The sequence below is a fragment of the Lepidothrix coronata genome, unplaced genomic scaffold (genome assembly GCF_001604755.1).
Source record: "Lepidothrix coronata isolate B3197 unplaced genomic scaffold, Lepidothrix_coronata-1.0 Scaffold66, whole genome shotgun sequence".
Lineage (NCBI taxonomy): Eukaryota > Metazoa > Chordata > Aves > Passeriformes > Pipridae > Lepidothrix > Lepidothrix coronata.
In genome coordinates, this window is record NW_016690246.1 from 1,344,176 (window position 1) to 1,371,025 (window position 26,850).

The following is a 26,850-nucleotide window of genomic DNA, read 5'->3' on the forward strand; positions in this document are numbered from 1 at the left end:
TAAACAAACACAGTCATTTCATTTTAAATGTTCATAGGGGGATTTACACTGCAGGACTGATCTGACTATCTGATCGCAACAATAGGAAATTCAAGAAGCTTTTTCCAGGGTTCACATGGTTTGTGGTTTCTGGTAAGCTAAATGTACATCTTCCAAAAGCAAAGTGAAAATATATTAAATATAACATGACCATAGAAAGGAGAACAAAGACCTGGCACATCTCTCTAATGAAGTGCATGGCAAAGGCTCCTTTTAATTCATCAGGAATGGACCACAAATAAATAGTAAGTCATAAATATTACTTATGTACTAATACAGTAGACTAATTAGACTCATCTGAGACAAAGAAAAACCACACCATTTTATATGGAAATTACGCACAAAGCAATTTACAAATAGTTTATGTCATTATATATTAATCAACTCTTAAAATAATTGTAGGTGCATTTCCACCATTTGTCATAATACAAATTCTGGTCAGAGCAAGGAATACAATAGCAAGATATGTAGAGTGTATTTCTGCTAGCAGTCAGCATAGTGCTCTGTGCCTCAGAGCCAAATCTACCTGTTGCATACCCAGAGTGCCACACTCTGAAATTCTCTTTTTCCTCCATTTCAATGTTCTCGGGTGAGAAAGTTTTAGCAATATTAATCCCTACATTGCAGCATTGTTAATTTTTACATAAAAGGTTCCCAAAAGTTTTAAAAATAAGTTAGCAATAATAACAAATAATTTCAAAGATTGTATCTGACCCATTCCTTTAACTTCTGGCTAAACAAGTTAAAAATCCTGGTGAGACCCTACACTCCCACTACTACAAACTTGTTTATTCACAACTGGCTTACTTACAGGATGCAATCTCCAAAGACCTCATGCTTGATCATTTAATTTTTGTCACTAATTTGGTACATTATGACAAAATGAAATACTGGTCACTGAAAGTCAGTTTATATATAATTCTGCATTTCATTTAGACAAATTATAAACACATGGCCCAACAGATGACTGACTTTCTTTACAAATCTCTCCCTTCTCTCTTTGCATATTTTTCACTGCATACACCAATGGTAGTGAAAACAGTTTTTAAAAGTGCATCCTTCATTAAAAAAATTGACTCTCTTCATACTTAACCATGCTTTCTGTCCTGAAAAAAAGTAATTTAGGGAAATTCTATGGTCTGAATTATGTGAGGGTTCAGACATGACGGGCTTTTTTGTCATATTATTTATGATTCTATGAATAAACCAAAAAGTAAATAAAATGAACAGCTGAAAATCATCTGGCACAAACTGAGCTTCAGCTCGTACTGAAAACTATCACTTAGTACAGTTGACAACTTCTGAAGAGTTCTCTTAAACAGTGCAAAATGTTTATTTTCTTCCATGAAGATGTGTAACTTGAAGAAGGAATACCAGTGTCAAAGCCTGATTTCATGGAGTAGTGCACTCATGGACCTCTGTAGACCTTGCCATATTCAAGGCTATGGTTATAACAGCCAATTCTGTATTGGGAACATTAATAAAACTCGGGAACAGTTCAGGAACAGTTAAATTTCCTTTGGCTGAAAAACAATTGCCACATGAATATAATACTGCAGAGCAGACCTGTGGAGACTGAAAATATCACATCCATTGGGACTGGTAAACATAAGGCCACAAAGAGGACTGTCTTCTCTTTTTCATGTTTCATTAAAAAAGAGAAAGACAGTTTTACAAACAGAAAAGAATCCATCCCAAATAAAAGGGACAATAATGAATCTATTAGCCTAAAATGAATATGTTTGTTTAAAGACAAAATATTTCACAACCAGGACAGTAAAGCGCTGGAGAACATTAGCCAGGGAAGTTGTGCAGTTTACATCTTGGAGAGTTTCGAGACGTGACTAGAAAAATCCCTAAACAACCTGGTCTGAATTCAGTGTTAACCTTCTTTGAGCAAGAGATTGGATGAGAGAGTCTCCACTTGAAATACTCTGTGATTCACTGTTTCTGCTGCTCTTGAATAATCTGGAAATTACTGACAGAATTAGAAGGTCATACCTGGGAACCTTAAAGTAAGAGCATTCTCTTAGCTCTTTGTGCTCTCTGTGCCTGCAGGCCTGGACAAGCCAGGAGCTCCTGCACTGCACATTCTTCTGGGAGAACACCACATAGTATAATCCAAGGTTTGTATCTTGGATTAGTTACTTGCATAAGCATTTCCCACTGGTACCTGACTTCATTTAGCCAAATGTTGCATATCTGTAATCATAATCATTGCTGCAGGGGATCAGTTATCATTATTTGTATTGTGGCAGCTCTTGATAGGGCTAGTGATGGCCATAGCCTTATTTTGCCACTGCATTAAAAAAAGTGGGGTTGCCATCCTAAAGAGATAGCAGCCTCAGTCAGGCTTAAAAGAGTGGTGGCATGCACAGACAGCAACTACTTACACAAAACCATCATCATTAAGAAAAAGTGCTTCTTTAATAATTCACTGCAGCTGAATCTGCAACTAGTAGCTAAAGGAAGCATACTACATATACAACAATACGCTGTATTCTGGCATTATAGAAGTCATGACTGACATCTCTAAATGTGCACTATCAAAAATAAATGTAAACTATGTAATCAAAAAACGAGCATTTTTTGGTTGTTTTTAGGAAAAATGGATAATTTACACTATCTATAAAAGACAGATTAAGGTTTACAACTATCATGCAGGTGTCCCAAGGCATGATCCAAGCTAAATACATGCAGCTTTCATTCAGACTACTAGCTACATGCTCTTTACAAATTATCACCGGTCTTCCCAACAGGTGATAGTCCTTTTGGTGAAAAACATGTAACAACCAAATAGAACATCATTATTTGAAGATATCTTTGAACTCCAGCTTCCATTCTGACTACATTGCACTGTTTTGTGTTTAGAACATTACAACATTAACACCATTTGGTAACCTTAAACTGCCACCTGTTCTATAGAGATCATGAGCCTGCAGGTGAAGATGCACTTCATTGACAGTTTGAGTGTCAGATCTTCGGCACTCTGTCTCATGGTTTCATTCATCAAGGGGATTTATCTCTACTTTTGGCAGAGAGATATGATGATCATTTAGTCTCCATTTATATAGATCAACTCAGATCTATCAATACATGTCGATCCAGAGAAATATTAATTTTTTTTACTCTTGTTTTCACAGCAGTAACGATATGTTTCAGTGGGGTCTTGGGAGCAGTTAGACTAAACATATGCTTAAGTATGTATTCTCCTTCCAGGTTACAAGGTGTTTAATAGATAAAGTGCTGTTTAAGTGGTCATGCTGCTATTCTCCATTTTTCTGTGCATTTCTGACAGGTCTGTAAACTATGTGTTCAAGAGAGTCCCCTGCCTGATCTTTTGTTTATGATCAACACTCTTTCAAACAGAGTTTGAATCCAGAAAACAGAAAACTAATATGTTCTCTGACAACCCCCAAATAAAAAATAGCAAGAACACATAATTGAAATAATAAAATGTACATTTCATTATTCTGCTACCCTGAGAATGGGGGCAAACTGCCAGTGATAATGGCTATGCACATTTATTTTTTTTCCTTCACAACATGAAGATATTAAAATTCAGACTAGCTGAACTAGATTAGAAACCTGATCTAAGTGTGATATTTAGAAAGTCTAGCACTCTTCCTGATTAGACTCTCAGACTGGATCATCAGTCTCTGGGACTGTGAAATATGGCATTTATAGTAATGTAAGTCCTTATCGTTGTGGTGACAAAAAGCATTTTAAGTGACTCACCACATGTGAGAAAAGAAACAAGACTTTTTTTTTTTTTTTTTACAGCCCAGTGTCATTTGTAGATGGAATGTTTGGTAACCAGCTTGGGTAAGTATAGAGATCAAATATAGGCACTATCCATGTCATAATTGCAAGCATAACTACAGCAACTCCAATGATGTTAATGCCCAAACCAGCTTTCACCTAAAAAAGAGGGAAAAAAAAGCAGAAACTTACATCAAGATACTGAAGAAAATTTTTAAAATGTTTAAAATCCCCTTTAGGGACTTTTGTTTAAAACTCACCATGTCCATAACAGTTAAATGACCATATGAAAATACGATGGCATTGGATGGGTTTGATACAGGAAGCAGGAATGCAAAGGAAGTACACAAGGTAGCGGGTATCAAAATGAAAAGTGGATTCACATGAATGGCTTCAGCCTATTGAAAAATAAGAGAGTACAGCTGTCAAGGGATGCATTGCCAAATTAAATACATAAATACAAACTTCTTATATTACCACAAGTGAACTGTAGATAGAACTGCTAGTCTAAATAGTGAGAAATAACTTTTTTGGTAACTCGTTTTTTGAGATTATATCTGAGAATGCTTCAGAGGAGAAAAGATAGTTCTTTAAATTCATGTCTGATGTTTTCTGATTGTAGTTGAGTCCATAAAATAAGGCTATTGCAAAGGCTGCTCACATTTCACAGGCACGAAAAGCAAAAACACTGCAAGAAAGATGAAGTTGCATTTGTATGCAATTCGTAAGAGGAATTCAGTGAGGGGTTCAATTCTGTTTGATATCTTTATTGGTGATCTGAATAAGGGGATCAAGTGTACCCTCAGTGAAGTTGCAGATGACACTAAGTTGGGTGGGAGTGTTGATCTGCTGGAGGGTAGGAAGGCTCTGCAGAGGGATCTGGACAGGCTGGATCAATGGGCCGAGGCCAATTGTAGGAGGTTCAACAAGGCAACGTGCTGAGTGCTCTGCTTGGGTCACAACAACCCCATGCAGCACTACAGGCTCGAAGCAGAGTGATTGGAAAGTGGCCCAGCTGAAAAGGACCTTGGGATTGACAGTCAGCTGAACATGAGCCAGCAGTGTGCCCAGGTGGCCAAGAAGACCAAAGGGATCCTGGGCTGTATCAGAAATAGTGTGGCCAGCAGGACCAGGGCAGTGATCATCTGCCTGTACTCAGCACTGGTGAGGTCACACCTCGAGTACTGTGTCCAGTTCTGGGTCCCTCACAACAAGTAAGACAGTGAGATGCTGGAGCGAGTCCAGAGAAGGGCAACCAAGCTAGTGAAAGGTCTAACAGGTAAGTCCTATGAAGAGAGGCTGAGGGAGCTAGGGTTGTTTAGTCTGAAGAGAAGGAGGCTCAGAGGAAAATTGACAGACTAGAAGACAATCAGTAAGTTTCGAAGAAGAAGAAGTCAGATGTTTTGATAAAAATGATGAGAAGAAAGGACTGAATTGAGCTAAGGACAGAAGAAATGAGAATTATGTGTAAAGCACATCTATTAGCCCTCTCTTTGCTGACAACCTGCAGTGTTAACCATTTTTGCTGAAGATGCGGTCCTAAAGAAACTCTAAGAGAGCTGTCCTTTTTAAGAGCTTCAGATCTTCACAGATAGTAATAACAGCATTAATTTTCATGTGTTGAACTGTGCTGGATTTTGCTGGGGTAGAGTTAGTTTTCTTCACAGTGGCTAGTATGTTTTAGATTTGTGCTGAACACAGTGTTGATAATATAGAGATGTTTTTTCCTCCTGCTGAGCAGTGCTTACACAGAGCAAAGGCCTCTTCTACTTTTCTTACTGCCACACTGGCAGGGAAGTTGGGGGTGAGTGGGAAATTGCTAGGAGACACAGCTGGGACAGGTGATCCAAACTGACTCAAGGGATATTCCTTATTATATGGCCACATGCTCAGTATATAGAGTGGGGGGAAGAAGGAGGAAGCAGGAGGATGTTTGGAAGGTTGGCATTTGTTTTCCCAAGTAACTGCTATGTGCGATGGGGCCCTGCTCTCCTGGAGATGGCTAAACACCCAGCTGCCCATGGGAAGCAGTGAATTAATTCCTTGTTTTGCTTTGCTTGCCTGTTCAGTTTTTGCTTTCTGAGTTAAACTGTCTTTATCTCAACGCATAACTTTTCTAGCTTTTACCCTTTCAATTCTCTCCCTAATCATGCTGGTCAGGGAGTGAGCAAGCAGCTGCGTGGTACTTGGTTGCTGACTGGATTTAGACCACGACATGAACTTTTATCTAATTTTACTAAATTCTCCACATCCCTTGTAAGAAATACTTTAAACCACCAAGTATCCAATGCACAATGCAGAACAGGAAAATAAACTGCATGAAGTATTTTATGGAGACTTTTAAAAACTGCTTCTTTAAGCAGCTGTATTATTTTATGGATGATAGAGCATATTCTGATTAAAAATAACATTTGTTATACTCACCAAAGGAGATAGTATGGGCAAAAATATTGTAATGGTAGCTGCATTGCTGGCTACTTCCGTTACTGAAGTGACAATAAGACAGGATATCAGGATAACCAACCACAATGGTAATGATCCTATAGGGGTCAATTTACTTGCTACCCACTCAGAAAGTTTTGAAACCTGCATAAGGAATATGGCAATATGATTACGTTTAGCAAGTCATTGTAAGAAAAATTTTAAAAATGGTGTACAAGAGACTTTACTCATCTGCTACTTGCAAAATATTTATGTAAAAGAGAAAAACACTGGAAATATTTTCCATATTCCTACTGCATACTTTTAAGCCCATTTTTCTAATTCAATTGTGCCCTGTAGGAGCCCATGCAAATTATATTCCATTTATTTATATTTGTACCTCTGAGATGGTTAGTAGAGTCTTATCAGAAAATGGTAATATCATATATCAGGCTCCATCACCACAGTCTGGGTCCAAACCTGCTTGATTTACTTGAGTAACCACCATTGTTCACATAAGAGGTACTTCAGTGACATTTGACATTAACCCTAAGGCTTTGGAAACAGTGTGTCTTCACAACTCCTACCGCCATCAGGTTTAAATTACATAAGAAACAGTAGTCATCAGTTGTCTTGGAAGACAAAGGAAGATTCTTTTTCTGTAAACCTGCTTTGTGAACACCTTGAATATTCATCACATTTATCATGTTCAATATTGCTACAGAATAACTTGCTAAAACAAGATAATAACTGAATTCACTGCATGTCTGAGTTGCTCCTGATGTGGGTCATGCTATTTGTTCAGTATCTTCTATAAATTGCATTACCTCACAGCCGTCTGCCAGTGCAAACCCGCCTCCAACGAGAATAGCTATTTCCCAGGGCATGCATGACTGAAATTCCTTCCAAGTAATGAGTGGAGTGTAACCAAAAACAGCTAGAGAAAAAAAAAAACATAACAAAAAACAAATCCCCAAACAACATTTAAAAACATATTGACAAGCTCTTGAAATAATCTCTCTGAGGAAGTACTTGGGAAAAATTCAAAGGCAATCATTATAACATGAAGAAAGCCTCTGATGGAATCAACCTTCACTTCCGGGGACAGATCTTTACTGGGGAAAACTGTCACAGCTTGGAGACATAAGAGCTGTAACGGTTTCCACCAGTGGAACATTGGCCCCTTTCCCCTCCTTCCCTATGTGGAAGATAGATGTGGGATATCAATGAATTTAATTTACTCAATAAGACTGCACTATTCACAGATTGCTGTGCAAAGGCTGTTTCACTTAAGCTCATTTAGGTTATGGTCTTGCATTCCCTATGAACCCCCAGATCTCACTGATTTTATCCTGTATTAAGATTTTAGCATTATTACTTAACAACATTCCTCTAACCAGTGCAATAAGTTCTATTTATAGTAGCATCTTAGGTACCTTATTGTGGTAAAATCTATATCAAAATATACTCAACTGTTTTCGCCATTTGAAGTCCCAGACCATGTTTTTGCTGGAATAATAAAGAACAGGACGCCTATCGCTAAGGCAGCTGTTGAATCCATAATATAGCTTTTATACCTAAGGAGAAGTTAAAAAGAAAAAAACCACATAAATATACATATTCGGGAGGAGAAGAGGAAAAAGACTGAGGAGGAGGATAGAGTAGTAGAGAAGAGCTGCTGTAGACTTGACCAGAACTCTCTATTCCCCATCCTTTGCACCACTTGTTGTGGTGGAAAGAGGCAGAGGTGTAAGGAATGAAGGAGTCAAGCTAAACCTGGAAAAAAGAGGGTGGGTGAAAGGTGTTTTAGTTTTTGGTTTTGTTTCTCACCTTCTAACTCTATTTTTAATTGGTAATTAAATTAATTTCTCCCATATCAAGTCTGTTTTGCCCATGATTGAAACTGATAAGCAGTATCCCTGTCTTTATCTTGACCCACAAGCTTTTTGACCTTATTTTCTCCCCTGTCCTGATGACAAGGAGCAGTGAGAGGGCAACTGGGTGGGCACCTGGCAGACAGTCACAGTCAACTCATCACATCTGTAGAAATATTTTGTGCAGTCCCTCTAAATTCATAAATAAACATCTTGAGTAAGTATGTGTTGTTTTGCCACACAAAAAGGGTGATGGTTTTGTAGCTAAGAAAAGGCAGCATAGCTTAATTTTCATCCTCCTATGGCTGTCATTACTAGGGTCATAGTCACAAGGGTCATATTTGTTTTGGTCACTTCCAGTGCCTGAGAACTGTTTGCACTACTGTTTCTTAAACTAATTCAATATCCTTCTAACTTGTACAGAGTAGCCCTTAAGATCAGGCAAGGTGCAAAGCTGAGCTCTAAGGCCATTTTAACACATCCATCTGAGTCTGTTACAGACTGTTAGAAGGTGACATATTCCAGTCTCTTATTTCAGTCAAGGTGGTCATTAAAAATGAATAAAAACTTTACTGGAGAAAGTTAAAGCAAATGTTTTCTTAACTTTTGTTATTTTTTCAATTTTCTGCAAGTTCTGTAAGATTTTCTGAACCAATATACCAATATATTTGTTCTCTTAGCCTCAGACCATATGCTTTTCTGAATATACAGCTACAGTAGGTCCAATAATAACTTCCCAGTAGATCTTCCCAGCAGCTTACTGTTTTGTACTAAATAAGGGCTTTTCACTGAAAGGAAAAATTTTTCTCCTGATTTTATGCTGCAAATGCATAATCTGATAGATCCCTTTGCTTGGTTAGGTGAAATTCAAAAAAGCTTAATATACATAGTGCACTGACACCAGAACCAGCATAGTTTTAGCTAAAATTGTCACAAAATGAAGCTGCCATAGAAATTGAAGTGATTCTCTAATTTGTGTCTCCTGCTTCCTAGTGTCCGCCTGCATAGAAAATACATTTTGAAAAAACATATTTGCTATGGTTAAAAAGTATATGTTGTTATGTTGTATATATATAGTCAGAGGGTTCTGCCTATATATTACCCTTATCCTAGGACCAGATGTGCTGGGTCTAAAGATCCAAAATCTCCTCCTCTAGGATCCCATCCTGCATTCTCTTAAGACTTGCTAGGACTTTTGAAGGAAGGCAAGGTCTGGATACAGAAACAATTCATGCTGCCACTTTTTTCTAGGCAGGTGCATTTTTATAGAATGTTTGATTTTGTTAAGGGGCCTTGGGAGGTCATCTGGTCCAACCCCTCCCTGCTCTGGCAGAGTCACCCAGAACCAGTTGCCCAGGACTCTGTCCAGAAAGTTTTTTAATACCACCAAAGATGGTGACCCCACAACCTCTCTAGGTTGCTGTTACAAGTAAAAAACATTACATGATGTTCAGGACTCCTGCAAGTTTCAGTGTGTGCCCATTGTCTCTCATCCTGTCAGTGGGTGCAACTCAGAAGACCCTGACTCTTTCCTCTTTGCTCCATACCATGTAGATTTAAACATTGTCAAGGTGAACCTGCAGCCCCCTTCCTTCAGGGGTCATTCCTCCCCATTTTGCATTTACACTTTGCATTTATGCTTGTTGAACTAGGGAGGTGCAATTTTTTGCTCACAAAACTTAGCATTCCTGATGCAAAACACCATTCTCAAAAAACCTGCTTGGGACACACACAACATCCTACCATTAGTCATACTGTTACGAAGATACACACATCATGCCATTCCAAACAGAATGAGACGATATTTTTTCAAAGTACATTTATCCAAGTAGTAATACAATTGCACATACAGGATCTACCTGTTTATAAACTGCAAATCTGATTGTGGTATAAGAAAGCAAAAAACTTGTTGATTCAGGAGATCTCACATGACTGCAGCTGAAATAATTGTAGAGAACAGGGCTGTCGGCAAAAATACATAGTGGTCTTGTATTAGAATCAAAGAAATCGATAAACCATGCAAAAAAAAGCATGAGTACATTCAAGCAATAATCTAAGGAAGAAGGAGGGAAGCCCACCTTGCAGAGATCAGCTGTAACCAGCTGCAGCCCAGTGTTGAACTTACTGTTTCTTATAAGGTTCCTGTAGTCCTGGCCAAAGGCCACCCTGGAACTCCTCTAATTGAAGCTAATACTCTACAGCCTGGAATCAGGCCAGGACATAGAAGGAAATTGCTGTAGCAGAAATTATGTGTGATCCTATGCTGTCAACAGAGGGGAGGAAACAAGCATTTTTAGCCTGTGCTGCTCTCTGTAGTGTTATACAATATTTATTAAAACATCTTGCTGTTTTCTCCCAGAGGGAGGTAACGGGCACAGGATAGGACAGCAAAGGATTGATTAGTCTTTAATAGATTTACAAATTTTTCTCATAAATGTAATTTATTTTTGAAAGACATCTGATAAAGCTGTTAAAATGAGCTCTACTCAGCACTGATACAGCACAAATATGGATTAAAAATTGGCTGACATTACAAAAATTAGCTTAAAAAGTGGGAAGGTATCATGATTAAATATGAGCATTCTGCTGGGATTTCAAAAATATCAGTGTTTGCACAATAAAGAGCTTTGAGTAACTTGTGAGGATGCACACAATGGGCTGAGAACATGAACATGGATGGTGAGAGTGATAGGAATGTCTTTTCTGAAGCAAAACAAACTTTGAATATTTGATTTAGTTTGTCAAAGCAAGCTTATAAAGAGATATGATTACCTTATACATATATTTTTAAAGCAGCAATCACAGAAAAGTTTTTAATCCAACAAGAACATGTAGCTGGAAGTTATATTCAGACGGAAAGCAAGATGTGAGTTTGACAACAGACATGACTACCCACCAGGATAGACTATCAAGGAAAGGAGTAAATTCCAAAATCCAAGGAACCTGGGCTTTGCCACCCTGACATCAAGACTGGTTTCTTTCTGGAAATTCATATTCTAATAAAATGAATATCTACTGAGCTTAACACAGAGAACAATGTAGCTCTCCTGACCTTCAACATATTAGAATAAAGGATCAGACAGACATTTCTGGTATAAGAGCCTGAGAGTGGTATGATTCCCAGCTAATAGGACTCACTCACTGTTGTGGGATGGTCTCATACTTATAGCTCTGATATTGTGGCTTTTCATGAGGTCAAAGCTTTTTTCAGATGACAGAACTCCCTGAGGCCTGCTCAAGACTGCAGGATATGATCCTGTGGAAAGCAAGTACTATCAGATTTCTGTAAGGGTGGAGACAATTTCCTTATACTTGTTTCCTGTGCCATAAACTTTAGGAAGTTCTGCACGTGCCTACCTGTACACTTAAATCCAGAACACTGAACAATTTTGTGTGCGCGTACCTTCAGGAGCGAGTGTGTGAGAGACATGAGCTACAGCTCATTGCACTGCTGGAAGCCCACACATGTCGCATCACAGTGACAGAAACATAGTTCCTGGGGTTTGAGTTCTTTTTCCTGTTTCTTTATTGTGTTTGTTTTGGGTTTTTTTTTAAGAAGATGGCTTGCTCCCAGTTATACCTGTGCTGGACCCTTGCCCCACTCATGTATCTTGGCTGAGTTTTTGTTGCTCAGAAAGTATAAACCTAATTGCCTGAGTTTATGCCAGTTAATGTAATTGAGTGATAAAGGAGAGCTATCTGGAAATAGACAAGTTCTGAATAGTTAGAAATGCTTTCTTTCCTCCTGAAGGGTGTAACAGAAACTTGATTTCTCTTCAGGGTACCTCATCCAAGTTATAACATGATTCAGCCTAACATGACATGACATGTGATTCCATTCCCTTCCAAGGAAAACTTTAGAGGGCATCCACAAAGTAATGTCCCTGTGAAGAACCTGTAACCATGCTTATTCTGAGAATGTTCTGTATTTCCCTGCCAGTGAAAAAAAATCCTCAGACAATGGTAGCTAGGTTCAAATATGAATATGTGGATCTCTGGACTGAAAAAAATAATTTGAGCCATAAGTCCCATATTTGAAAGGTTGTTTACCATGCCTGTTTTTCAGTATCAGATGTAGCTCTTTAAACAGTGCTCAATGAGCACTGAATTTTAATATGAAGCAGGAAGAGAAGCCAAGCCAGCCTGATTGCTTAGCTAGCTGATTGATTGCTTGATTAGGTCAACACTCCAAAACCCCTTCAAGAATACATTGTTTCATAGGAGACAATGATCATTAGCTCTGCTGTTGTTATGGGGGGGTAGTAAATGTTCTTTTGCAATTTTTTTGATAATTAAAAGTAAATAATTTTAAAACAATCTTAGTTTTTAATACACTTTATAATGACAATTTTTGCAGAAAATAATTTTGCTTCTTGCTTTAAATGTTCGAAGTGCTACAATTATTCCTGGTAACATCCACTTTCTGGAAGAGCCCTGGGGAAGGTGTGTAAGTGCATGAATGATGAAAATATATTTAAAGAGAGAAAGCATGATGGATACAGGTTCAATTTCATTTATGACAAATGCCCAAGAAAACAAAATTGGAAATTACATCCTAGTCCAGCACTGGCCTTTGGGCCATCCAATAATAAATGTTAAATCCATAAGGACCTAGACAGCACTAAGTCCTGCTCATCCCAATCCTGCAACTACTTCCCACCACTCTAGAGCAAAACTCAGACCTTTATCGCAGAAAAAGAGAACTGAAATTACAGGAAGTACAGAAAGAGAAAAGGAGATATCACAGTAAAGTTCCTGCAAGACTGACTGATTACTTAGGAAAAAAAAATTCAGGTGATCCTGGGGAACCTGAAACAAAAAGCAAAACAATGTAATAGTTCTTCGCTTTTTTGTCATTAGTTGAACTGTGATGTTGAGGGAGTTATGTATGAACAGAAAGTAATTTATAGCATTAATTTGAGCTGCCAAAGCAGGGGATGTTGGCCTGTATGCATACTAGTGTGGCTGTCACTAAGTGCAGGAGATCAAAAAATTCTAATCAAAGATTCATTATTGAAATTTCATGTTTGATGAGGAAGTGGGATACTGTGACATTAATCATTATGCGTTCTTCCTCACCAGATCAAGTCTAAAACCTAGGCATAATCCTCATTAGGAGGCACTTACCATAGAGTCATAGAATCAGCGGGGTTGGAAGGGACCTCTGAGATCATCAAGTCCAACCTTTGATCCAACACTGCCGTGGTTACCAGACCATGGCACCAAGTGCCACATCCAGTCTCATCTTAAAAACCTCCAGGGATGGAGAATCCACCACTTCCCTGGGCAGCCCATTCCAATACCTGACCACCGTCTCCATAAGGAATTTCCTCCTAATATCCAACCGAAACCTTCCCTGGCAGAGCTTAAGACCATGCCCTCTTGTTTTACTGATAGCTGCCTGGGAGAAGAGACCGACGCCCACCTGGCTACAACCTCCTTTCAGGTAGTTGTAGAGAGTGATGAGGTCTCCCCCGAGCCTCCTCCCCTCCAGGATAAACAATCCCAGCTCCCTCAGCCTCTCCTCATAGGACTTGTGCTCTAGTCTCTTGATTTTATCCTGTAATGGGTTTAACACATTTCAGCTATTGCACACGTGCATATGTGAAATCTCTGGAGTTTATCTATACTGTATACACTACAAAGATTTGCATCAACCTGGAATATTTCTGAAATATTGAAAATATTTTCATTTTTTAAAACTGAAAAGAAAAGAAGGTATGTAGTTAAGACACAGTACAGTTCTTGCTGCTGTATCAAAAGAGACAACTTACTCAGGGAAAAGTGAAGACCACCCTGGGATGAAGCCAGGATCTCTGGTGAACCACAGAATGGTCATTAGAATGAATAGGACAAGTGTAACAGTTTCTGGGTAGCTACAACAGAAACAGAATGAGTTATCAATTTTCTTAAATTCACACTTGTATTTAATTGCTCTTGTTTGCAGATTTATAGTTTGAGATACCTCATTGGTCCAAGTTTCTTATACTCCTCCTGAATCACCCGTGATGAGGCCTCTTCTCTAGCTGTTTTCTTCTTGCTGCACTTGAACATGTTTTTAAAACTGGAATGTAAAGCAGCAGTATTGCTGAGTGTATATTAGTGTATACAGAAGAAAAACAAAAAGTCTAACTTTTCTAATATCAGTTACCAATAGCACTTTACAAAAGGAAAAATGTCACTTTACAGTACAGTATCTCCAATTCAATTATCACAAACTGAGCATATTGGAATTAACTGAAAAATTCCAGTGGGAGACTGACAGAGGCTGCAACAAAATGTGTCCTATTCTTGACTAGTTCATTTGCCCAGGAAGCATGAAACTTTTATCATGGAAACTAATTGAAACAATCAAATATATAACCTAGCTATTTAATGAAATTCATCTATGACTTTGCTTTACTTTGTTTTAGAATGAAAAAGTTTGTATCACATGAGTAGCCTGCAGAGTATTTGCTACAAGCTAGGTTTTCATTCTTGGCTAAGACTCTTACACAGTGTTAAAAAGAGCACTACAAATCAAGAAAAATTACCATTAAGAAAAAGAAAACAATATATGTTCGCATATAAAGTGGTAAGCATGCGATGACTCTATCTGCTTTAAAATAGTCTCACTTTTCATCTCTCGCACTGTAAGTAGCCATGTAATTGTGGAAGATTGCTGTCCCACTTATCTCTCCAGATGTTAGTGAACTTATGGAGAGCAAGGCTTTGAAGAATCAGCCCAAAAGAAGTATGTCCTCTCCAAAACCATAAAAGCCCAAGCTCTGTGGAAAGACAAAACCCCTACCATACCACCACACATGAACTTAGAAGAAGCAGAAGTTTTTTACTTCAGATTTACAAATATAGTTAGTTTATAACTCAGATATTGTTAAAGTATTAAAACCAATCCCTGACTCCACGAAAGAGCATACTCCTGACTGTGAATCTTCCAGTCAGACCAAAATGTGTAAGATTTCAGTATTCGTCTGTCTTGCAAGCATGCATTATTTAATGATAACTCATTTTTGATATGGACTTTTTACGCTGAGCTAAATAGTCAAGGATCCCTATTTTGGAAAATTCTTGTTCCATCCAGAGATTAAGTCATACTAATCAAGGACAGAAAATCACTGTTGCTGCATTTTCTTCCTATTGAACCTGTTAAACCTAGATGCAGTATTTACTCCTGGTGCAAATTATCTTTTATACCAGTTACCTTTAGTTCTATTGATTATACCATTTACTTACTCAAACCCAAGGAAAAGCCACTGGAGCCAGACCCAGGACAGCAGCAGAATAATAACTCCAATGGGGAAGGAAAGGATAAACCAGGATCCAAAATTGATGCACTGGCAACCTGGGTAACGTCTGGATGAAAGTAAAAAACATGTTCAGTTGAGCTTTGCAAAGGAATGAAGACTTGTGAGAAGTGCCAGAATGTACTGCTGCAAGACAGTGCTTCTGGCTGGCAGCATGAGGTGTCCTCTGGTATCCTCTTCCTCACCCTCCCATCCTTATCTTCATGACCACTACAGGAACTAGTTGTGCCAGTTATTCGATCACTGGATCAGCAACAGATCTGGCGATCTGACATGGACTGAGATGTGTCTAACCTGAGTTCAGTAGGCAAGGGGGGGGGCACTCGTTAATTAGCATTAAGGACCATTAGGACTACAAGGAAACAGAAGTTGAAAGAAAACAGTTCTATGAGATGAGACTTTAGCACAAGAAAATAAATGAAAAAGCTTCCAATGAACATAGAAGACAACAGTGGAGATTTGTATTTTTAAAACTTCCGTAAGCAATTCAAAACTGATTAAAATCAAAATTACTATTACTAATTTCCAGGAATGTTCATTTGCTAGGTGGATTGTCTCTCCAGTCACCTTGTCTCTCTGAGGCTGTCTTAACTTACTGTTACAGATGTGGGCCATTCAGCCAGAGCTCTCCCTGCCATGTGATTTTATAAAAAAAGGAGAAAAGGGCTCTGGTTTTCTGAAAGAAATTATTTTGCTCTTGAATGTGAAAGATGCTAGAGAATCAAAAGAGCAGCGTAATGAAAGCCTGTTTTACAATTTAAATTATTTTGCTCTTGAATGTGAAAGATGCCAGAGAGTCAAAAGGGCAGCGTAATGAAAGCCTGGTTTACAATTTACTTTGTGAATAGAAATTACTCTTCCCTTGAGCTCCTTCAACTCTACTGAGTGAGCTTTTAATTCTAAAGTGAGAAAATTCTAGTCTCTTTAAACAGCTTCCTCCTTGATGCAAAAAAATCAGGTAGAGTGGAAATAAAAATGTCCAGAGAGAGTCTCTAATGACTATTTCTGATTATTAGCCAATCTTTTGTATTTCATGTCTTGCTAGAAGGAAAATAATTCTGATGGTTACATAGGTTTTTGAAGCTGTAAATGCTTATCATAAATGCTCTCTCAAGCACATTTTAGGTTTGATCTGTACTTACTATGATGCTTAGATATATTGCAAATAAAGTGCTAACAGGGACAAAACCAAAAGTCCTATCGTCATTTTGAGGTGATGCTCTAAATTGCAACTGTACATAATGATGAGACAATGAAACTAGAACAATTAAAAGCATTGTGCTGTTACATTATTTATTGATTACAGGGCTATGTACCTTTTATTACATGATTAGCCATATCAATTTTTGAATTTAAAAATTGCAAGATAGGAAAAATCTGACATAACTGTAACAATTTAGCATTCCATCATTTGCTAAAGTGTTTATGGTCTTTCCTGAAACACGTGTGATAATTTTTTATTGAGCAATAAAACAAGCTCTTAAAAACTTTATGCTAAAAATTCAATTCCATCATAATATGTTAATTTATTGTGTTTATATTCTACAGTAGGTTTGTACAGGGCTGAATATTTGTGTATTTCTGCTAATCTGAATATTGCATTTAGGTATTCTTCAACTCCTGACCAAATATTCCTCAGGTAAACAGAACAATCAGTTTAAATGATTTTTCAAAAGGATCTATTACATAATACTGGTTGGATTACCTGCTGTTGGATTATCTACTACAGGTCTTGACTGAGGCAAGGATGGACAGGACACACTGAACTATTTATTTTCTAGACCTATTCCCTCTGGAAAATGAAAACACTACAAATGCAATCAATAACTGGTCTTTAACATTTTGCTATGTGCAATACAGAATAGTGGGCAGAGGGTAACCAAAGGATAGTACTTTATTTTACTCCATTCAAAATTAGAGTATGCATACTTCTGGAAATAAATAGTTTGCAGAAAAAAAAAGTTCAGCAAGAACTATTGGTTTACCAAGAGCTTTGGAATTAAATCTGCCATTTTCTTTTCAAAGCAGTTCTACTTAAATATGAGAAGGAATATTAAAAAATGCTTTGGAAAACCTTAAAACAAGGTGTTCCACTGAATGCAGGTTTCAGACTGGCTTGAAATTATTTTCTTTTTCATTTATTAATGGACCTAAATTCCTCATATCAACAATGCTTAGCCTCTTGTAAGTCTCTCCTGATGGTCTTTGCTAAGCAGACCCAGATTTAACCCCTGTTTCACTTAGAAATTAATAACAGCTCTTTACAACCTAATAGTGCCTATCTTATTCATACCAAGTAGCGCCTTCCTTCTCAGACAAGCCTATCTTTTTCCATGCAGCTACTCAAATAGTAAAGTACTACTTAACCAAAGAATGATCGTCTTCTTGCATGTGTTGGCAGATCATTTATAGCTTTTCTCTGTGTAAAGCAAATACAACCATGCAGTTTCATTTTCTGTCTTTAACAAATAATTTAAAAAAGCAATAGAATCGAGTAATATCAAATCAAAGGGTAAAGTTTCTAATGCATTTTAGGGGAACCATGTGAGAGCTCAAGAATAATGTTAGAAGTCTGGATTAAAATGAATATAAATAATATAGTCTCTTACGAATTGAAGTGCTCAGTAAAAATCAGATTAGTCGATGTTCCTGCGATTGTGGTCAGCCCTCCAATGGTAGCAGAATAAGCAATACATAAGCACATCACTTTGAGAATCCCACTGTATTTGTCCTTTCTGCCTTTTCTCTCTGCTTCAGCAGGTGGTAGGTTCTGCTTAGAAAGTATATACACCAATTAATATATTTGAAGGGCTTATCAGGAGGCACAAAAATAGGATTCAAGGATGCCTTAGAAGAGCAAGACAATTTGCTGGTAATACAGTTGTAAGCAGTGTGGTTTGGTTTGTTGTTATAGTGGTACTGCAATTATTCATGCAAAGGAAAAGGAGGAAGAGTCAAATTCTGAAGTCCTTTTCCTGATCTGTCTTTACTGAGACAAGAACTTCCTTTATATATACTGATATATATATACACACTGTAGATATCAACTTTGTACTCTGGTGAGGTTGGTTTAACTTGTGTTAAATACACTGGGAGCACAAAACCACTAATGACATGATTATGTAAGCAAACTGTGTGTATATATGCAACTACACATATATCTCTTATTCACGTGAAACTAGATTCATTGCTACCTGTGCCATGTTAGGTGTTACATAGAAGTGAGATTTAGGTTAAAACTAAGTTACACTATGTAATAAAAAGACACCTTAAGTACCTGTTCATTTCCTTTTTCGTTTTCATTTTCAACTGTGCATACAGTACTAGCCACACTGTTGTTATATCTGGAAAACAAAGGCATGTATTGTAATAAACAGATATTCTATTTAGAAGAATTCTTAGAGCAGAATTTAGTAAATTAATAACAGTTACCCATTAATTTGCTTTTCTTTCCACTCAGTGTTTTCATATTCTCCTATGTGTTCTGTAAGACAGTGATGCAAAGACAAATAAGCATTTAAAGGAGCAAAACTGGAAAGGCTCCATCAGCATGTCCCATTCCATGCAATCACTTCACATTGTCCCATGAATACATTTGTAAGTGCCGGTCTGAGAAACAGTTGAGTTGTTCCCTATTCCTTCGTGACTCCTATTCCCAGAATCTGAATCCTTTAAGGAGGAGAAATCTTTCTAACTTATAATCGAACCATGTAGGAAACCAGTTTAGATTCATTTGTTCTCCTGCATTACCCTAGACATTAAAGAGCTCTTCTCTTGTGCTAACATTTAATGCTCAGTGTATCTATAGCCTGCAGTCATATTTCAGACATTCTACTAGACTGATAAGCCAGCCTCTCCCCTTCTTTCCTCCTCTCATGAAACTGCCATCTTCTGCACCTGTTTTAATCAATCTTTGTGAACATGAGAGAGCTCACACATGGTATTCCAAGAGAAGTGTCACAATGAAGTGTGTAATGACAGTAGTACTTCTCCAGCCATTTAACTGTATTTCATGTGTTTTTTACTGCTGAGTGAGGGCAGGCAAGGACCGAAGGTGCAGCGCGTGCCTACCGTCCAGCTCCAGTGCTGGGTTGATGGAGCCATTAGAGCAAGACATCTCCAGTGCATCAGCTTCTGCTTCGGCTCTGATGATCTGCTGAGCTACAGCCTCTACAATTGGCATCACCATGGCAGCAGCAGAGGTGTTGCTGAGCCACATCGACAAGAAAGCACAGCTAACCATGAAACCCAGCATAAGCCTGGAATAGGAGAGACGAGTCTGTGACTGCTACAGTAACATCTCCTATCACCAGTCTATTTAATATATTTCTGTTTTTCAACAGAAAGCTCGAAACACTAAAAATTTAAAGTCTGTAATTGATTTTTGAGGAAGTTTATGAATTAAAATTGATCAAAGACACTGAAATTACCATATTTTAGTGTTAAAGGTTCAAATATGTTGTCAATTGAAATAGAAGCAATAATGTTTATTTACAGAATTATACTATATTTGAGCCATCTTTGAAGAAAGAACACCATACACGTCATGAATTCAAATGAGAGTTAAAATGGCTATACTGCCAATGCTATTAATCTTGCATTATAGAATCCAGGTCAAACCCCTGGAGTTATCTCTTAGGCTGTAAGTCGTCTAGATACCAGTCCAGTTGTTATGGGAAGAAATATTAACAATTCAGTAAATGGTTTTTAGTTCTTAATCAGAACACCAAGCCAGGGATTATTGGGGCTTCAATAAACATCTTCTTTGATATTAAAAGGGAAAGGGAAGGTCATTAGAATGCCTTAGTCTGGTCTTGGCACAAGTTTTTCTAATTTACTACAAATATGAATTGCATCTGTGGAATTCCTGATTGCACTGATGCAATACACTGAATTGTATCAATGACTGAAAAATCAAACATTCCATGTTGTATCTGGTGAAGCTGGACTGTAAATTTAAAATACAGGCCGAAAAGTAATTTTACTGCCTTTCTTGGAGTTGTGAATGCGAACAGTCCTCTTGACTTCCTGTTCCAAGGTGCTGTCATTGCCATTAAACACTTGCCATGCATCACCACAGTGAGAGACCAACTGAGTAGAGGGATGGTGGTGGTGCAGCATTTTCTCAGAAGTCATCTGTGCAATTTGTAAAGCTCTTTGCCCAGCCTTGATCAAGAGCTCCACAAAGAAATGGAAGGTCTACTTAGCACATGAAGCCAATATAAAAATTATATAAAAATCGTGTAAACATTATTTTATTATGTAAAAATACTATTCAAAATGTCTCTCATAGCCTTTCTTTTCAGACATTAGCAGCAACATTTCAAACTTGATTTTTTCTCAGCAGGGGCACCTTGTTTTTTCTCTGTGCGCTTTTAATTGCATAATGATAAAATGATCTGTAGACTTGCAAGATGTGGACCGGATTTAACAGAAATTGTCATCAATAAACCCCACTAATTTAGGCAGTTTTCAGTTAGGTCATCAGACAGAGGCTGTAGAAGAATTGTGGTTTTAGGACAAATTCTTATGCAGAAAGATAAGATAAGCACACTGAATATGAATTTTCAAGCTGTAGAAAAGTGCCATTTTAGTAGAACTTGCAGGGGAGGTTAAAAATCAAAGCAAATTAAGGAATTCACTAACATGTTTCAAAACTGTTCATCATAAATTTCCAGCATTTGATGGATTGATGATCATGTGACCATTTTGTACAATGTAGTGGGCTCTAATGAGGAACTCTGAAAGTGATGACAAAATAGTAAAATATATTCTATCCTGTTCAGCCTCTGCATTCAGTTTTTCTGCATTATTTTCCCAGTGGTATCGTTAAAAAAATATTTTGCATGGAACCTTGGATGATAATTTCATTTACATTTAACTATAAAGTCACTCTTGGCTATGTAGTACACAATTAATATTTTATTACCCATTCTAGTCCTTGCAGGCTGCATAGACACATTCACCTTTCTCTGCTAGTTGCAGACCAGACTGCATGGTGCAAATGACAGGAGGTCTTTACAGACTCATAGAATCATTTAGGTTGTAATAGACCCTTAAGACCATAAAGTCCAGCCCTAAACCTAACACTGCCAAGTCCATCACTAAACTATGTTCTTAAGTGCCACATCTACACCTCTTTTAATTGTCCCCAGAGATGATGACTCAATCACTTCCCGGGGCATCCTATTCCAATGCCTGACCAACCTTTCACAGAAGAAATTTTTCCTGACCAACCTTTCACAGAAGAAATTTTTCCTGTTATCAGATCTAAACCTCCCATGGTCCAACTTGAGGCCATGTCTTCTCGTCCTATCACTTTTTACCTGGGAGAAGAAATTGACCCCCACCTGGTTACAACCTCCTTTCAGGTACTTGTAGAGAGTCCCCCCTGAGCCGCTCTTCTCCTGGTTAAACAACCCCAGCTCCCTCAGCTGCTCCTCATAAGACTTGTGCTTCAGCCCCTTCACCAGCTTTGTTGTCCTCTGGACATGCTCCAACATCCCAATGTCTGTCTTGCAGTGAGGGGCCCAAAACTGAACACGGGATTTGAGGTTTGGCCTCACCAGTGCCGAGTACAGGGGGACAATCACTGCCCTGGTCCTGCTGGCCACGCTATGTCTGATATATATTTGTTTCTCCAGAACAATGCATAATGAAAAATCCAGAAGTCTCCTGCTATTCTACTTTCACTGCTGCACCCCCTCATGACCTCTAATGCAGAAACCTCCTCCAGTGGTATCTCTGCCTTGAGCAGGATGAGTCTCCAATGTACACAGGCTGGCTGGGGACTGCTGCGAGCAGAGAACAGCACCACCACTGCCATGGGCACCACTAATGAGCAGCAGATGCTGAGAGATGGGTAGATCCTCTCCTTCACCAATCGTCTTATCATAATCTTATTATCCCTTTGTCATGATCAGGAAATATGATGAGCTAGTTATGAAGGATACTGCTTCCTCAGGGTTACAACGCTGTCTGTGGAGTTTCACAGCATATTCTGAGTTGGAAGGGACCCACAAGGATCATCAAGTCCAACTCAAGTGAATGACCCATACAGGGATCAAACCCATGGCCGTGGCATTATTAGCACCATCCTCTAACCGACTGAGCTAATCTCAGGAGTTACTCTAGGTCTCCTCAGCAGCTGGCTGCAGGTTGGATTGCCCACAGCAAGTTCCCCAGCAATGTTCAGCTTAGTATGGCACACCATCCACTTGTGTTCTCCCTTTCAAGATTTTGGCCAAAAGGTGAGAAGTGAGCTTTAGGAGTGATCAACCAAATATAAGTTGAAACAACTAAATCTACATAGCTCAAGAATACAGCCAAAGATAAAGGAAAGCAGTAGAAGAAGATTGTAAGGAGCATTTTGTCAAAACAGAAAGCTACCAGCTATCAAAACATGCAGAACCTAAGCAAAATAACTGTGATATTTATAATTAGGTCAGACAAATCACTGAGGAATGGAAATAATCCAGCATTTCCATGAGGTGCTATTAGTTAGACCATCTCATTTTTTAGACCTGGGGTTTCTGATTTTCTGACCTTTTGCTTCCTGTCAGTCTGTTTCCTGGCAAGGAGTCATGAATATGATATATTCTGGGAAGCCAAACTTGCTCTACAAATCTTATCTGCAGCCTTACTGGTGTGCTGACAGGTGCATCTCTGGGCCTAAACCTTTTCTGCAAGTTTGTAAAGCAAGCAAAGAGTTTTCACTTCATAAGATATATGATGATAGTGAGTAAGCAGAGAGTGTGATTTCATTTCCCTCATCACCTCATCCATCTGGGGAAGTTCTTCTCTTTTGATAGTTTTTTCATATGTAGACAAAGGAAAAAAACATAAGTAAAGACATTGTGCTTAATGTGTTTTTCCTTCCCCACCACGTGTTTAGTTTTATGATTTTTTTTTAGCTCACTGTGCATTTGAGGTCTTCTTGTATTTTTGGGAATGTCCAGAATATTGAAAACACTATTGAAATAAAAATTAATAATCAGCATAAAACAGATTTTATATTGAAGACATTGGGTATGAATGTTCCAAACACCATCAAGAAACAGGACCCCTATATTATTCACAAATTAACCATTCTTTTTGTCCAGAAGGATCCTTATTATGAACAGAATCACTGAAAGGGAACTTTCAATTAGGACCTCAGCAAAATAATAAAGTGTCACCTGGAAATCAATCATATCAAGTCAAATATCTACTTTGAATAGAAAAGAAAGGCTGGATTTCTACTACTGAAAAAGCACTAGGCAATTATTTCTGGAATACGTAGATTTCCACAAGTATTATTTCCTTCAAGACATTGTTTAGCACATACCATGCAGGCTTGACACCCACCAGCATCACCATTCTTAAAGCCACTCTTTTGTGCAAATTCCATTTTTCTATTGACGTTGCCAAGCAAATTACTCCAATCAGCAGCAGATGAAAGTCTTTAAAATAAGAAGATGCCACCTGAAATAAGAAAAGAAAAAAAAAAAAAAATCCAACCAACCAATAAAAAAACCCCAAACCAACCTTTTTTTTTTAATTAAATGATGAATTTCTGATAGTATTTGGTATTAGCAATTTAATGGAAAAAATACAGTAATATTATATACTGAAATAAATATCAGGAAAAATTTTCGGCTTAAAATTAAACTGTTAAGTTCATTGGAACTGTTAATTTCATTTAACCACATGTTACAAGAGTAAATGCACAAAAGTGCATATTGTTAAAACAAAATAAAAAATAGGGATTATGATAGAACAACCTAAAATTATCAGTCACATCTCACATATGGACTAAATCACCAATGAAATGTTGCTTTTATTACTTTTGTCATCTGTTCAACAAATACAATAACAACTTTAAACATAGAGTATGGTGTCATCACTTTGACAAGAAGATGTATTTTGCTCATGGGGTCGCACTCAGCATTTTGTATGAGGTCATTAGTATGACACCTCACGTCTGTAACATTAATATATTTTATATCTAACTAGCATTTTCCTATTGACTGGCATCTAAGCACTGAATCATAATATAGAAAAAAGTGTTAAAGAAATACAAACAAGTCCTGAGGACAAAGCATGTAAGCAAATTTTGAGGCAGAACTACTGTGGTTGGCACTCCATGGATTAGCCTGACAGGTTTCAACATTATGCATTTCTTTCTTTGAGGTTTTGATCCTTGATATCCACAATATAAAAGAGAGAAAAAAAATATTTACCTGCTTGGATTCCATTATACCAAACAATGGGAACATAAAGGCAGGGAGCAAAGCTGAAACAGCCAGTGGCAAAGCTTCTGTAAGCCAAAAGATGGCAACCACAAACAACGTGTATGCACATTCTGCTTCCTAGAATACAAAAGGCACCAACAAAAATATGAGTTGATCATCCAGTGGAAAAAATCACAGCTATGTCAATAGAGAGATTCCCCACACCCAGAAAAAGTATGAGTCAAGGGACCTGATTTTTCTAAGGGATAGTAAAATTATTTAAATTCTACGACTTAGGAAAGGTAGGGAAAAAGTCAGCTGCCTAAGCCTTCAAGGACAATTAATCACATAGGTCATTCTGGAGCATTCTCAGGCCATGAATTACCATAAATCACAAACATTCTCTATATGCAAGCAAGCTTTTAAGCCTCTAGGAGAACTCACAGTCAAATTTTGTCTCTCCTGTAATCAATGAAGTTTTTTCATCAATATCAATAAGGCAAGGATATGATCTAATGTAAAAAAGCTTTGTGCAAGACTAACAAGAAACACAGCTGTTGTTTTTAAGACTTGTAATTTTAATGACTGTCTTTTATTTAAACTCCTGAAAAACAAGAGTTTTTTCTTTTTTTTTTTTTTTTTTTTGCCAGGAGAATCTTTTTCAATGCTGCCTGTAAAATGCAGCTACAGCCAAATATAATGAGGTGAAGTGAGTCTAGTTTCTTCTAAAATCCTAGAAACTTCTTTTGTGTGTTTTTGATTTATATTTACGCTTTTAAGGAAAATGGCTTGGAACTTTTAGTGCCACTGGTTAGGGTATGAAACTGCCCAACAGCAGCACAGATGATTTGTACTGGGAAAGGGAAAGCTGAATGATGTGGCTCTTGGAACCCTTCACTGGTAAAATAACAATGTTAAATCTAAGTCAGTCAGCTATGGCTATCATTTATTTTTGGAAAGAAGTTTTCGTTATGTATTAAACAATTTGAAAATGTCAAAATTCATCTAGTGAATGTTCATCTCACTTAAGTCCTACCACATAAAGAATTTCCTGTGAGTTTCTTCCTGAAAAGGAAACTGAAATATTGAAACTGTGATGAGTGTGAAGCATGTTGCTCTGTAACCACTATCTGTGACACAAGCATTTCTGAAATTAACTTTCATGTATTGTCACACGTGATATGTATAATGCACGTGATAACACATCACAGGAGAATTCCATTTCATTCTACTGACATCAGAGCTATACCGAATAGAATCATTAACAACATCTTTAGATAGCTGTTTCATCAGCTTGGAGTTGTCACAAGAGTTAGTGAATGCCTGAAGCATTTATTCCAAGTTAAATAAAACTAAGATATCCTGCCACCGACTTTTCTCTATTTAGGAACCAGAGGAAATTTATCAGGTCATTGACTTCAGTCATTTCCTATCAGACAGCACAATATGTGATGAACTTAAAGTCCTTCATGAAACAAAAAAGTAAATGCAGCTCTCTTCCTGACAGTTCATCTTCACTGTCAGTCATACAGAGCTGTTTAAAAGTGTCCAAAAGGTAATAGCAAGGACAGGATTTTCAAAGTAATCTAAATGATGTTAAATGGGAAAAGCATTTCTGAACAAGAAAACAAATACGTGACTCAGAGCTTCATGAATCCAGTACAGAATTTTACACTGAAGCTGTCTTCTCTATAATTCTATGCCAATACACTTTGACCAAAAAAAAAAAAAAAACCATAATGAATTTATTCAAGATCCCTTCCAACAGAAACTATCTATGATTCTATGAATCTGAAAAGACCCGGGAATCTCAGTCTTTACATACAGGTGCAAAATAATTACGTCTCAAAGCAGGTCACTTACTTTGGTTTTGATGATAAGTGGGAGTGGAAGTAAAAGTAGTGGAGTGAGGACAATGAGCAGGAACCTTCGGTAAACCAGGAGGTAGCTAAGAATCTTCATGGTTGATGGTTGGTAGATGAATTTTCCTGCAGAAACTGCCAAAAAACTGGTCTGACTTTAAATAGCTGACTCTGATTAATATTTTTCCAAGCTATCACCTTTAGCCATTGCTAAAGCAGGCCAGTAAAGCAAGTTAAAATTAAATCTTGATCTTTATTGTTTTAGTGAGTTTATTAACAGTAGGTTGATAAGATAAGTGTTCATCATAAACCAAGGCTAGATGTCAGCTCTGGCAGGACTTTCTCTCCCTGCCCTTACTCATAACAAGTTTATATA

At 37.7% G+C, this 26,850-nt stretch overlaps 1 protein-coding gene and 1 long non-coding RNA gene across 3 annotated transcripts; both read right to left on the reverse strand.

Moving 5' to 3' along the window:
* Positions 1–26,593, reverse strand: SLC13A1 (solute carrier family 13 member 1). Of its 2 annotated transcripts, none has more exons than XM_017818250.1 (15): positions 26,476–26,593; positions 24,622–24,750; positions 23,727–23,863; positions 19,472–19,659; positions 18,833–18,884; positions 18,678–18,744; positions 18,010–18,170; positions 15,330–15,449; positions 14,062–14,160; positions 13,871–13,972; positions 7,696–7,799; positions 7,050–7,159; positions 6,226–6,387; positions 4,062–4,199; positions 1–3,960 (listed from the first exon to the last, which is right to left on the reverse strand). In XM_017818250.1, exons 1-15 carry the CDS (start codon positions 26,572–26,574, stop codon positions 3,817–3,819), a joined length of 1,812 nt encoding a protein of 603 aa, XP_017673739.1. In that variant the 5' UTR covers positions 26,575–26,593; the 3' UTR covers positions 1–3,816. The 2 variants fall into 2 exon arrangements, with proteins under 2 accessions (XP_017673739.1, XP_017673738.1); XM_017818249.1 differs by having other exon boundaries at positions 18,010–18,173.
* LOC108498931 lies at positions 11,237–11,643 on the reverse strand. Its single transcript, XR_001875349.1, has 2 exons — positions 11,500–11,643; positions 11,237–11,352 (listed from the first exon to the last, which is right to left on the reverse strand). It is a non-coding gene; the product is annotated as an uncharacterized LOC108498931 (long non-coding RNA).
* Positions 26,594–26,850: the final 257 nt, after the last annotated feature.

What these genes read in the sequence shown, in the direction of transcription:
- SLC13A1 (XM_017818249.1), bottom strand. Translation starts at nt 26,574, where the DNA reads ATGAAGATTCTTAGCTACCTCCTGGTTTACCGAAGGTTCCTGCTCATT. An exon ending in TGGTCTTCACTTTTCCCTGA is followed by an intron (nt 7,800 to 13,870) that starts GTAAGTTGTCTC and finishes ACTTCTCCTTAG; the next exon opens with GTATAAAAGCTATATTATGG. An exon ending in CACTGGCAGACGGCTGTGAG is followed by an intron (nt 6,388 to 7,049) that starts GTAATGCAATTT and finishes TTCCTTATGCAG; the next exon opens with GTTTCAAAACTTTCTGAGTG.